This window comes from Grammomys surdaster, unplaced genomic scaffold, assembly GCF_004785775.1.
Source record: "Grammomys surdaster isolate TR1022 unplaced genomic scaffold, NIH_TR_1.0 206, whole genome shotgun sequence".
Lineage (NCBI taxonomy): Eukaryota > Metazoa > Chordata > Mammalia > Rodentia > Muridae > Grammomys > Grammomys surdaster.
The window spans coordinates 2732607-2747590 of NW_021604651.1; the positions used below are offsets into that span (position 1 = coordinate 2732607).

At 35.0% G+C, this 14984-nt stretch overlaps 1 protein-coding gene across 1 annotated transcript in view; it reads right to left on the reverse strand.

Moving 5' to 3' along the window:
- Positions 1 to 336: 336 nt before the first annotated feature.
- Gucy1a2 (guanylate cyclase 1 soluble subunit alpha 2) overlaps positions 337 to 14984 on the reverse strand; it is a 326716-nt gene continuing 312068 nt past the window's right edge. The window contains exons 7-8 of the mRNA XM_028771399.1: positions 11318 to 11472; positions 337 to 728 (exon numbers count right to left, since the gene is read on the reverse strand). Of these exons, the coding sequence (XP_028627232.1) occupies positions 521 to 728; positions 11318 to 11472 (363 nt within the window). The 3' untranslated portion in view covers positions 337 to 520. The remainder of the gene's footprint in view (positions 729 to 11317; positions 11473 to 14984) is intronic.

Genomic DNA, 14984 nt, shown 5'->3' on the forward strand with positions numbered 1-14984 from the left:
AAATAGGTAATATCCCTAAAATATTTTGCTGAGTTATAGTTCTTCTTGCTTGGAAGTTTAACCACATTGCCATGATACATGTATGAGATGTCTATTCAGGAAAAGAAAATTAAAGAATATTCCTTACCTATCAGTTCACTAAATGTAGGAATACATATTTAAAACTGGCTTTCAAAAGTGGTACAAATATATAGGGAGAGATACCTGCATGGCTGATAAACAAGAAACCATAGGTTCTATTGATTGGCTACTTTTGATTGCCTGTACTTGTAAATAAAATATATATGACCAGAAACACTCATATGGATGGACACATTTTACTTTTCCCTCCCACCATCCAGTTTTTTTTTTTAATTGACAGCAGTCATTCACCGTTTCAAGGATTATTGCCTGACGTTAACACAAAAACTACTATATGTTCTTACAGAGCATTGGAAGAGAAATAGTTTCTTCCTCCCCTCATCAGGACCCATATTCTGGGCTTGTGCTTTTTGGAGGAGTCTTTGATCTGCAGCAAGTCTCAGAGGCTTGTTTCCCGGAGGAACATCGTACCAATATTGTAGGAAACCTTTTTTATTCTCGATGAAGATAGCGATGGCTTTGGTGGCTTTGGGCCGGTCCTTAACTCCAGGAAATAGCAGATCCCAGGTATTTCCTTTGGAAAGTTGTCTGGAAGTTCTTCTCGAGAACGAGGAATAAATATGAAACTGTCTTCTCGTTTTAGTAATCTAAGAAAAAATGCAAGTAATGTGAATAAAACAGCAGAAAAAGGTTCTACGTGAACAGAATATCTACATTCAAGCTAACACTCTATGTCATTGAACACATGATTGTCATATGACTTCACATATTAGGAAGTGCAATAATGTGGAATAGATTGATTCATAGGGTAACAATTGTATAAAAGCATACTTATGCTTTTTGAAATATGCCACCAAGTCTGTTTTTTTCCTAAATTGCAGTTTCTGAAAAATATGTTTAAATTTAATTTTTCCAAAATAAAAGCCTAAGAAAAAAACAAAACATGTGGCTTAGCTTTATTTCAAATATGTAGGACCTAGTTTGTCTGTTTTGAAAACTTGCCTAAGTTCTAGAGTTTTCTTTTTTATATTCTTTAAATTTGTTGAATTCCATGTAATGTTCTGTTTGCTGTTCGTATATAAAAACACCAGACAGCATCTCAATTTAATTCAACAATTCTTCATGAATAATTGGATATTGTCCAACTAAACCCCGTCCACATTCCCTTGAGCATAAGCTAAGCAATTTACAGCTTTGTCAATAGAAATAAAAATGGAAATATAAATAATAAGGAAAAGAAAACTTTCCAGAAATAATTAGAAATACAGTATAGTGAAACAGAATAAATACTATAAAAAAACCCACTTAATACCAAAAGAAGTGCAAGAAACCCCAGAAGAGGAAAATATGAAAAGGGAGAGAACCATAATGGAATTTTCAGTTGAGAGGTTACTTTAAGAGGTGAAGAATTTCATGCAGTGGATATGGAGGAAAAAGTCAGAAACAACATTGTGAGCTAAACAAATGAGTTTCAAGCCATTTGATAGACAGCATTACAAAATACATTGGCAGGGAAAGTTAGGGCAAAGGCCATATATTAGGAAACATTTTGAAATCATAAACACAGTGTTTAGATTTTATTTGAAAGATTTATAGATTTATAGTCATCATTTTTTCATAAAGACTGCACATTTTCATAAATCAGGTTAGTGTTAACTGCAGCTCCATGATATCATGTAGGAGATGGGAGGGAAAAGGAATCATTTTCAAACATCCCTACCAGGTAAAACTATCATCTAAAAATGACAGTTAGTAATACTAATTATTATTACACAGGGATCATTATTATGTATTATACTAATTATTGTTAGTATATATTATACTAATTATTATGACATACAGGACCAGCCTATATGTCATAATCCATAATTGTAACATTTTGCCTGTGAAAGGATAAAAGAGCACTTTGATTATGAATTAAAATATAATGTAAAGGTTCTATACATTCAAGATGAGAGGCTCGTTCTAGTATTTTAAAATTATATAAAGAGCCTGTTTTATTTGATTCATATACATAATAATCTTAAAGATGAGCATCTTCCTATCTGTTAAGTTTATGGAGGGTGGAAGTGGGTTCAGGAGTAGAGTGATCTGATAACAGAAGGGTGGAAGCGGGTTCAGGAGTAGAGTGATCTGATAACAGAAGCAGCAGATCCAGTAGGGCCTGTTAGTCTAAGTCAAGCTGAGTTGGACTGAAGCTGACAAGGCCAACTTGTAAGTAAGTAAGATAATTCTCCTCAACCAAACAGTGAAACTGAGTTACAGTGGGAGCACTGGTGACAGTCAGACACTGCTTGCTTGCTTACATTGCATTTGCATAGATGTTCATTTACTTAAAGTAATGTCTAATCAATTACTTCAGAAATAACACATTAAAAAATCCTGAATTAGTTATCTAGTTTAGCAATGAATCCAAAATGATTTTATTAACCTTAAGTAGAACAGGCATTAGTTTTACGGAATACCAACCAGGGACGTCAATCAGTCTACACTGGGGTTCTGTTTTTAGCAAAGATGCCTTTGAACATAGGAAAGTGGGGATACTGTGGGTAAGCTAATCGAATTAAGAGAAAAAATGGTAATAGAAGTAGAAGCAATCCATATAAATATATGATACAATGTATCTGTCATTCAACTAAAACATGAATTTGTAAGATTAAGAAATATAAAGTATGTGAATTTTAGAATAATAATTAAAATCTACAACAATAAAGTACACTACCACCAACTGTAACATGCAACCGAAAACTCCATCCTTTCTTAATGTCCTATAAGCCCCAAATCAACAACCAGAGGTTGTGACTGATTCTTTACGTTGCCTGTAGTTTGCCTCATCATGCTCTTTGCATTTTGCTGTAATTTATATTTTCTGATAATGGGGAACAAAAGTGGGTTATCTATGAAACTACTTATAAAATATCAAAAAAGAGAGGGCAACAGTTATTTCAGATACAAGGACTTTTAAGTGATTCGTTGCGTTTTCTTTGGGAAGCGACTCTTGACAACACATTTCTCTCTTGACATTTTAAGTAAATATCATATACTACGCTAGAAATCATAGAGACAGCAGCTTTGGGGGGATTTGTTCTTATCTAAGTAAACAATTTGTTATCAATAAGTGATCACAGTTTTAAATTTTAGTAATGGAAGCCTTGGCACATAAAGTTAACCTGATTCAACCTCTCATGAGAGCCAGGAGTTAGAAGTCTTTGAATGACTCCCAACACAAGATTCTGGATGACTTACTAGGGTATCTATGGAAGAGGTCAGTAATAATGTTTTACTCATGGGCTATGTTATGACTCACGGTACTAAATAAATGACCAAGTGTGTGTATAGGAATTAGAAACTTAAACAGATCATACGAAAACCTCTGATTCACCCTGAAATAATAGGTCTACAGGCCTGGAACAGCTCTCAAATACTTCCTAACAATCCACTTCTTCGGCACATCAGAATTGATAGGGAAACGTATATTCTACATAAATCTAAACAAATCCCAGATATTTGACGGACAAAGGGAAACTTTCACATTTAATAAGTATTTGGAAACTGAACATATTCTGATTCATCTGCATCTCACTGTTCCTCCTATCAAGAGTTTTGCTTATATATTTTGGAAGATTATTAAAATTTGTTGTTGTTTTGGACCAGGATATGATACTCAGACAGCTCCCGCAGAACCGAAGAAAGCAGCTGGTCTCTGCCTCTCTCAGATCTTCCTTTAATGCCTTCTCCCTTAATTGGTCCAAGTTTAGTGCTCTATTGCATATCCTCTTTTGGAACAGGGTTTGAAGCTTATACTGATGTACATGGTCCACAAGGAATTTACACTTTAAAACAAGATTCAGGGCATTTGTTTTTGTTTTATTTTGTTTTGTTTTAAAAAGAGAAAGACTCACAATGAAGAATCTTAAGAATCATATTATTATGTAGTCTGTCTTCTTCAAATTCTAAGTAGCATAACTAATTTACAGCTTGAATGTCCATAGGGCAGAGGCAAGAACTTAGTCTTCATTCCACCAAGCATTTTCCCTCAACTGTATCTTTTTATTTACTTGTTATTAAGGAAGACATTGTGATTACTTGCTATGTACACATGGCATAATGCTTCAAGACCATGGACTGAAGAAAAAAGTAAGTAACTGCCATTCTCAAGACTTCAAACTTAGAATCATCCAGTTTTCAGATCAGTGAGGTCATCAGGAAGCCAGTCATCAGATGATTGTAACTGCTTTCTATGAAGCAATATCTGGTTACCTCTGATTATATCATGAGATAGAAGACAACTTAGAGGACATTAGAAGGAACTTCGATTTTTGTTGTTGTTGTTGTTGAGAATGTCTTTCATATAACAGTTATTCCATTGGTTGGGTTAGCCCCATGGACAAAACATGAATCTAGTTATAAATTCTAAATGAGGCTAATGATTATATGGTTATCCTTAATATGTAAACTTTGGAAATGTTCATATAAAATCAGAAAAAAATTGTTTTAAATTTGTTTCAATAACAAGAAAAATCTGTGCAACATATAAGGCTGGAAGATAGTGATATTCCCAAAGACCTTTCAAAGAAATAATCACTCTTCTACCATCTCACAAAAGGGTTTTAGTGAATGTGGATATTAAGGAATAAAACAGGGGCCTACCCATGTTAAACAACCTTTGTCACTGAGTTATATGACATATGCCTAGGTTTTGTGAGATAGAATCTTACTGGGCAGCCCAGGGTAGGCTTGAATTTTTATGCTTGTACCTCTTCTTTCAAGTGATTAGTTTACCAGCCCGCAGCACCTTGCTTGGCCAAAAGGCAGTGGATTTAAAACCAAAGCAGGATGCAGTAGAGGAATACGATTGGGATAGCTAAGGACTGGAAAGAAGATTTGGATAATGATCTTTCATAGTCATTAAGTGAAGTATATCTGGTTTATTCTACTTGCTACTTCATCCATCTGATTAGACATTAAATTCTTTTAGAGAAATTATTTTCTATCAATATTTAACTGTTCAGAATCAGATGCTACTATGTTTTATTAATCCAGTAGGTTTGAGCTTTCTTCTAGATTCTCTCACCTTCATTTTTTGTTTCTATATTATGGAGATTAACAACCATGTGTCTCTAGGAACAGTTTTACTACAATGGCCACTAGCGAAAGGTTATGAATATTTTTACATAGTAGGATACACTTTGTTTGTTCTTTCATTATTTTTTTAGTCCCTGATTCGTTTTTGTAGTGTTCTGCTTAGTCAGATATTAGAATAGGTAAATTGATTCTCCAATTTGTTTTTCTCCCTTTATAATTATACTATTTTCTGGAAGATTGCTTCCATCACTATGTACTGGAAAATTCTACAGACCATGTTGGCCTTGAACTCAGAGGTCTGCCTGCTTCTGCCTTCCAAGTGCTAAGGATATTAAGGTTGGCCCCATGCCCAGCAGTAGTTAGATAGCCAACACAAATAAACTCAATGGTATTTTTGTAGCCTATTTGTCTCACATTGCCTTGTTTGGGCTTCTTACTGGTCTTTGGCCTGTATGTATTATGGTAATTTTTTATAGGTTTGATTTTTGTGTGTGGGTATGTGTGTCTTGTGTCTCCACAATATTTATGAGTTAGTTTTTGTAGTGGTTATTTCTTGATAGTTTGGTTTGGTCCCTTTCTTTCATGTCAAAGCACTGAAAAAAAAAAAAGAACAGTATCTTTGCAAGTTTCTTTCTACTTAAGTGTGATGTGTTAATGAACCAGCCACAGGCAGCTCAGATAGAAGCCAAGTCCAAAACAGGGCTTTGATATGTTAATGAACACCAAAGTAGTATTGATATTACTAAATCAGTCGTAACTGTGAACTCCACTGGCAAAAAGTTAAGCCCACTTAAACACTACAAAAGTTGAAACTTTCGAAGTGGTTTCTATGTTCCACTTCTGTGCTCTCAAGCCTTTCCTGATACCTTTCAGTAAGAGCACCAACAGTGCTCTATGGGTGTGTGATCCTAGTCTTGGTAACCTCAAAATTCCAGCAGCACTGCAGAGCTCACACATACCTTCTTCTCAAGGACCTAGTGGGGCTCCACCAGTGACACCCTCCCAGCCTACCGCAGCTGAAGGACCTTATGACTAAGATAGGTTGAGTCAACTCCCAGAATATCCTCATGAGAGAAGATACCCGGGTGGAATCCTGCAGCAGTGGTTTCTGCTGGACCAGATGCTCCCTACTTGGGGAGACATCAATTAAACCTTTACATTAACATAGTAGCATAAGAAATGTGTGTGCAAGTAAATCCGAACATAATCACAAGACAAATTCCAAATACTCAGTGCCTCACAAGACTTTCAGCAACACTGGGTAATTTTACCTCAACTTCACTGCTTTTCAGTACAAAGTTATACACCAGGAAAGGACAAAGGTAAACCCGGGTGTTCACGCTGTTGTTTTATGTTGTAACTTTATTCTCATTAATTACCTGGGTATCTTTCCCTTGAAGTCATCATGACATTCATCACTATTACTAAGTACTGAACAGATTCCTTGGTGGACAGATAGGGAGAGGAGGCTGGCCCAGGTGACAAATTTCCAATATCACTGGCTTCTTCCTCACTCTCTTAACTTGTGACAAAAGCCATACAGCTTAAAACAAAGGCTTTATAAGGTTTTTTCCTACCTTCTGCAGGCCCCCTACTGATGAGCTGGCTTATCTAGTTCAAGGTCTGTTCAGGATGTGAAACAAAACAGTTCTGGGTAAATCAACTATCCCACCTTTTTTCAAACTGAACAACCCTAAATTAGGAAAGAAAAGTCTTCTAAGAGTTTAAAATCCTCAGTACTCAAGAAGAGACTGGATTTTTATGCTTTTCAGGCTGACCTCTCCTTTCCAGAAGAATGTTTTCTCTGTGTGATTGCTGTACTAGTGTGGTTCCTCACTCCCAATAGGGTCCTAGCTTCAAATGCTGATTAGATCTGTGGTGCTTGAGGTTTCTCTGCCCCATTGCCCTTAGAGATTTTCTCTGCCTTTATATTTTAACTGGAAAACCCCCCAAACTCAATCTAGGCTCATAGACTGTATCATTATATTTAAGAGTGTTGTGGAAGAGTGAGTTTTTAAAATGGAAAATTTAACAATGAGAGGGCATCTTGTATTTTCTGAAGTCTTGTGAAGACCCCAAGATTTTCCTTCTTTCTATCTGAGTAGAAGACAAGAAATTGTACTTGGAGTTTTTCTTTGGTGCCTTACTATTACAAGTTCCTGTGCAATTTGAGGATAAGCTCAAAGAAACTTTAAGTATCTAGTCAGCTAGTGAAGAAAAGGGGACCAATGATGGAAGGGGATGTCTCTAGATTTTCACATGTAGCTTAGACAGATAATGCCAGACCAAACAGTTCCACGAGGGGGCGGGGTTATTTAGGGCGGAGGGCAAAAGTGAGGAGAGAAACGGGAGGAATGGCTGAGAGAAAAGTGGAGGCCGGCCATGACCACATGGAGAGAGGGGGAAGGGAAGGGGGAAGGGGCAAGGGGACAGAGAACCTGCAGGCAGGGATCAACAGAGCAAGAGAGAGAGAGGAGGGGGCAGGCACCCCCTTTTACAGAGGGCAGGCCTACCTGCCTGTTGCAAGGTAACTGTGGGGAGGAGCATACCAGGCTGATGCCAGATAACTGTGGGGGTGAAGTTTAGACAGAATACTAACAGCTAGACCACATGAAATCCCTTGAAATGAAATGATTCATTTCCTGGAAAAAAAACATTCCTGGACACAAAAAGCTAAAAATATAGCTCACCATAAAATAAAGCATAAGAAAAAAAGTTTTATTCATTTAAAACGAGTTACTAGCGTACATAATTGTTTGGCGGAAATGTTTTAACGTTGCCAATTTGTGGGTTCTAAATCTCATGGTAATGGATAAATTCAAATAAGATAGGTGTTCACTGACAGCTATATAGGAGGAAGTATAAGGCATTTCTGTGTTCTGTACCTGATTCCCTTCTGTTGCTGTTAAGTTGTGAGGTAACAAGACTTGAATCCAGAGTTGAGTCTGCATCCTGGTATGGAGAGCATGAAACTGGCCACACTTTCACATTCATGGCAACAATAATGCCTCTCCTCTTAGACTATGGGATGTGGATAAGCGTGGATAACCCATTGCCTTCTTTGGATACTGCCAACTTTAACTTTAACATTTCATTATCTTTATATGCCTCAAATTCAAGGAGATTTAAAACGTAAAACACTCATTTAAAAGTTTTGCATACCAACAAATAGACCTTTAAAAAGACATGAAAATGAAAACTGGACAAGATAGCTAATTAGCCTTTGTAAATGAAAAGATTATTTTATGGTTTTTTATTCTCTAATCAAATATCTGTCCTTAAACAAATCTAGGCTGTCTGAATAAAGGACAGAGAAATGGAGGGATAAAAGAAAACAAACTTTAGCATTTAAAACACCCTCCTCTCATATTGTTAGTTTTCAATTTCTGGGTCAGAATTGATCTAAGGAATTCTGGTATTTTCCACATTCCCAAATCAACCCAAAATAGAGCACAGATTAAGAACAAAAGAGCACACACAACCATAAACACAAAGGAACTAAGTCATACAGAGTAAATATGTGGAGGTTAAAAAATCCAAAGGTCATAACCCACTTAAAGAGCTAAATGTATTTGTTCATTTACTATTTGAAAAAAAAACGTTTCTTATATATTCTTCGAATGTGCTGTTTCTCACAAATAATAATTTTAGAAAAAGAAAAGCTAGAATATGATATGAGAAAATGGCTTCACAAGCTCTGAAAACTTCATCTTTGGTGTGTTCTAGAGGTTTCTAGCACTTACACAGGTGAGAAAGTAGGAAGTCAACTAATTATGTTCATTAAGCCACTCATTACTATCAACTTGAAAAGAGAGAGGTTTTATTTTTACCTCTTTCAGAGGTTATTTGTGGTTCTAACATTATTGAAGCTTGAGAATATACATACTACTTAAAGACTGCTACATAAAGTAATATGATCAAACATGTTGACATTATACCTGCAGATGTGAAAGTCCGCAACGTCTCTGACAAAGTAACTTTATCCAGTATTATTAAAATTTACCTCATAGTGTCTCCCCCTTATAATGTGTGACAATGCACCAGTCTCTTACGTTTAACCAGAAATATTGAGCTAAATCCAATGGACTTTGATAGTTCACAAAACATTGTATAATACGTAATTATGACCCCTCATAGTTATCAATAGGAAATGTTAAATTTAGACTAATAGCAATTTTTTGAGATTTAAGATGAGTTCTCAAAAATGCTATATTTCATTAAGTATTAAAATATACATTCATATAACATGAATCACAGTAGACTACTTTTTAGATTATCTACTTAATATGACATAATACAAATAATCCTATATAGTATTATATAAAATTTCATTGATTCTAAGAGATAGTTTGAAGAAAAAAGGAGAAATATGAAATATGAAATATGAAATATGAAAGGATACAGATACTCAATTTCATGTTAAAACTTAAAGAACTTTAAAAGAGAAAATAATTTCTAACACATTACTATGGATTAAGTAAATAGAGTTTCTCAGAGCAATCCTAGTGTTGAACATGTAACACAGCCCAGTTAGTTAACCTGTTCACCTTTTATTCACACTAGCATGATCACAGCTTTATGTGGAATTACAAAAATATTACATGATTTAGGACAAGGTAAATATATTTTAGGAAAAATTAATAAAACAGTCCAGTGTGTCTATCTATGAACACAGCTAATTTTGAGGGGCATCAATTGGAAGATGACAAGAGAGCAAACTCCTCCAATGGCTAGAGTAGCTGAAGCCATTCAGTTCTTTAGCTGTTATTCATCGTTAAGGACTGTGATAAATGAGATGTGAAAAGAATCATGAAAAGTCAGAATTAGTACCAAATAGCACACACAATTATGTCCTTCGGAGCCTCCATTACTGGGTCCTCTGAACATAAAGTCAGCCGTGGTTATAAACTATCTTTGGACAGTGTTTTCAATGCATTGCTTTTGTAAATGAAGTTTCTGAGAAGATATAGATGTAATGAAAAAACTTTCAGGAAATCTTCCCTACCTTATGATCTGGATGTTTTACTGATTATATATATATATGTGTGTGTGTGTGTGTGTGTGTGTGTGTGTATGTGTATATTTACATATATAATATATGTATATATTATATTTATGTATATATACACATGTATATATGTATATATGTAAATATACATATATAAATATATATGCAAATATATATCAAATTTACTGATTTCTGCTAAATACATTCCAAACATCCAATTTGCTCATGTCAAGTAATGTCAGATGCCCAGAATTATAATAGAAAAAGATTTTAAATTTTTAATAATTTGTCTTTAAAAATATTTTTTAAATCCTTAGTCTCTTTTGACTTCTATTAAAGTCTCAGTACTCATTATAATCCATTTCTTGGAGCCTAAAAGTATATACCATTCATTTAAAAAATTAAATTTCCTCTATTACGATATAGAACGAAAAGGATCCTAATGTTATCTTAGTTACTATTGTAACTATTTTTATCATTACTTTTCAATTTTCTGATTTTTTTTTAAATAGTCATATCAACCAAAAATTTCAGTGGTCACTCATTTCTGCTTAAGAGTTTCCCATAGAAAATTCTTGACATTCACTCAATGTTGGTAGAGTACTTAATATGTCCCAATACATTTTTTTTTCAAAATTCTGGGTCTATAATGATAAGATGAACCAAAACCAGTCTCTGCCTGCATAGAATTTAATGCCTACTACGGAAGATGACATCTGCTAAGCACAAAATAAGAGTGGGTTCTGGAGAAAACGTGGTGTAGCACTGTCAAAATAACCTTAAGATGAATAGAGTTCAGAGTTTATAATATGTATTCTGTTCCAGGGTTCTTACTTGTATATTTAATAAATGATGAGAACAAACGGGCTATAATTTTTTATTCCTTCCATTTTTGCCAACAATGAGAAACATTTTAAAAACATTAAACTTTACAGTTCAATGCAGACTGAAGACATATAAGCAGCACCCAATTTCTTAGAGTGTGAATAAGTTTATGTTACTACTATTCTCTTTCAGACTAAAAACTACTCATGTTCTTTTTAAAAGTGACAGAATCAAGAAAAGGGACAGAGACTCACAAATGACAAAGTATAATACCATGTGAATGAAGGTGCCAAGAGGGACTAGTCAGAGGACACTTACTGATAAGTAGTTGGGCTGACGTTGATGCGCCGAGGATGACTTCCAGATTCAAATTTGCTTGCCAGAGTGACATTATTTCCAAAAAGACAATATCGTGGCATTCGCACTCCGACCACACCAGCCAGCACAGAGCCCGAGTGAATGCCTATCCGCATCTGGAAAAAGAAAAAGAAACTAAGAATAAATAATCGTTCCTATTTGACATGTAATTATCTTTTTTTTAAGTTTTATTTTTTAATTTTTTTATGTACATGTTGGTTTGGTCTGCCTGTATGTGAACCACATGTATGCCTAGCTCTCAGAGGCCAGATCTTTTTGAAGCTTAAGTTAAAGGCAATTGTGAGGCAGGGTTCTGGAAATCAAACCAGTGGTCTTAAGTGTTGAATCATCTCCCCACTCCTGCCATCAAAATAACCACATGAACTCAAGCTGAGTTTAGGCCATCGTTCTGAGTCTAATATCTGCCTTGTTACAGTGTTCAAAGAATTCGGACATGTTAGAATAAATAATAGATTAATCATAAGAACAAAATACATAGTCTTTAAAAAGTTTTTACTTTTAATATTGTGTATTTGTGTGAGCATTTGTGTCAGTGTGTCTTTGTATGTGTGTGTAGATGGGTACATTTACATGAATGTAGGGACCCAGAAAGGACAGAGAAATATGTTGAGTCCCTGGAGCTGGAGTTAGAGGTAGCTTGAGCTTCCTGATATGAGTGTAGGAACTGAACTCTGGTCTCATGCTTCCATAGCAGTATTCTCTTTTAACTGCTTGACCATGTCCCTAGGCCACGGTTTATAGGTGAATTGTTGTGTAAATGTATTTGTTTAAGGATGAATCCTGTTGCATTTGTATTTAATATCTAATAAGGAAAAATATATTATTCTTTTCATTCTACATCAAATTATTTTCATAGAAAAGCCTATTCTTTCTTATGGCATTAATTATACTTGTAAATTAAATGTTTAGGTCTATTTGTTTTAAATGTTGGGTTTTACTACAATATCAGGGTTTACACCTATTTTCTTTACTGCTGAATATACAGTGTATGCTGAGCAACATACAGAATAATACCCAAGGCAGAAGAGAATCTTATAAGTCACGAATGTGGAATAAATCACCTAATCTTTAATATATTTATATAACAATACCAATAATTCAACCCTTGAGTGGGAAAAGGATTTGATTCGAATGATGAGTACATTATCCACAGACTCTGAGAAAGATTGATGTGTTTCAAGACTCTAAGAAACCTTCAAAATAGGATTACTACACAGTGAAATATGAAGAGAGTAATGAAGTTTCATCAATATGGTACAGAACCAAACAACTGAAGTTAGGAGACAAAACAGAAGGTAGAAGACAGAAGAGAAAATCATTTTATGGAACAGAAGATTTCTGCATGTATCAACCCATGATAAGAGCGACTGATATAAATCTGTCCCAGTTGTAGTCTCCTTAACACCATCTACATAAAAACAAACAAACAAAACACCACCACGAACAACAAAATACGACCAGCACCAATTACAACTCCAAACAAACAAGCAACAAAACAAACACAGATTTTAACTCTATTTGAAAATCCAATATGGTAGGATATGTCAAGATACTTTAGAGAAAAAAATTAAAGAGTTAAGGAGTATTTGTCCCGTCATATTTGAAGTTTCACATACATATATCAAATTGGCGGGTGGGTGTCATTCGATAGAGAAGTAAATGAAATAAACTACTCAGGAAGGGTCCTATGTATGTATATGTAGCACGAAGAATACTGAAGAAAATACTGTCTTTTTGGTAGAATGCTTTGGATTAATTTTGTCTCTAGGTAGGAGGAAACCAACTACTGAAAATTATCCTCTAACTTCCAGACACATATGGCATTCTCCCCAAATAAATAAATAAATAAATAAATAAATAAAATAAACGCAAATAAAAATTTGTCTGTCTACATCACTTCCCAAGTGAGTGGTCTATATTATGGATGTAGCTCTTCTCCACTGGAGACCATGTCCTTGTTTTGTGCTTCCTCTCCATGTTTTGGCACAATTAGGAGCATCCTCAAAGTTCAACTCAGGATACAGGGAGATAATAATTATACATCGCAGCTTTATAAAGAATTTTCACATCATTACCAATTAGGGGATTTCTATTTCTTTCTGTTGGTCTAGATTGCCACCAAGTGCCATTTTCTTTCTTTACTTACAAACCTTTCTTGAGGGTATCTTTGCCATTTTTATGCTTCAAGACCCTGATAATGTATTGGTTCAGATTTTATATTTTAAAAAGTGTCAATAGTTTGGCTATTCAACAGAAGGTTATTTTCTATGGCTGTAGAGTTCTGTAGATTAAGGGCTGGAGATTCAGCTCAGTGGTAGAGTGACAACATAGCAAGCACAAGGCCAGAGTTCCACTTCTAACACTGAACAAAGGGGAAGGGAGGAAGAAGGGAAGGAAATAAGGAAGGGAAGGAGGGAGGGAGGAATAAGAAGAAAGAAAGAAAGAAATTTAGGTTAAAATTCATTTTCTCTTCTGCACTTTAAGGGTGCTTGTACTTAGTTCCTCTTCATGTATTGTTTTTCTTTCTCCTCCTACATTTAATACTTTTTAAGTACAGGTCAGGGGTTCATTCATATAGAGGTCAGAGGACAACTTGCTGGAATCAGTTCTCTCATTCTACTGTGTGACTGCCAGGGATTGAACAGAGGTCACCAGGCTTAGCAGCAAGCACCTTTACCAGCTAAGCAGACTTGCTGGCCCTTACATTGTTTCTGAAATGAAGCAAACCAGCTATTGTACTTAAGTTAACTATTTTGAACATAACATACATGTTACATAGTATATATGTTTTCTTCTGACTGCTTTTAGGTATTTTCCTTAGACAACTACATAATTTAGTTAAGATTTCTTGTGGCATGATTTTTAATTTTTTTTTTTATACATTGGGTTCCCTGTGCACTTCTATATACCAGTATATAGTTTCAATAAAGTAACATTTTCTGCCCATTTTTTTTTTCCTTTTTGGAGGCTCTTTTATATATGTTTAGATGCTTGAAGTTTTTACAAAGATCTCTAGTGACCTCAGCTAAGAAGACATTCTCTTTGTTTATTTTGGATTTCTACTGCTATGTCTCCAAATTGGATTATTTTTCCTTTTGAAAAGTTTGAACATTCCTCATATGATGTGCTCTTGAGACCAGATACGTATTTTTTTCTAAGTTAAGTGTGGCAGATTTTCTCTTTTTTCCAGATGCCAACTTAACTTTTAAGCATTTCTAATGTACTTTAAATGCCTTTGAATGTTCTAGCATCGAGAATTTACTTCGGATCTACATCTGTCACTGTTGATGGATTGGCTTGTCTCGCGGTGAGTCATCTTTCAGCTTCCTCCATGCCTGGATGTATTTTATTAGGTGGCAGATATCATGAAGTGACCTTGTTGTTTGCTGAATTCTCACAAATATTCTTGAGCTTTGTTCTGGAACGCAATTAAATGACTTAGACTATGTTCCTTTCTAGTGTTGCTTTTTAAATTTGTAGGAATTTTGTAGGTCAGAGTCAGAGAAATGTCAAAACTTCCCCTTATCCCTGTGAGACTGTTGGCAGAGTATAAAGAAAGCTGTGTGTGTGTGTGTGTGTGTGTGTGTGTGTGTGTGTGTGTGTGTGT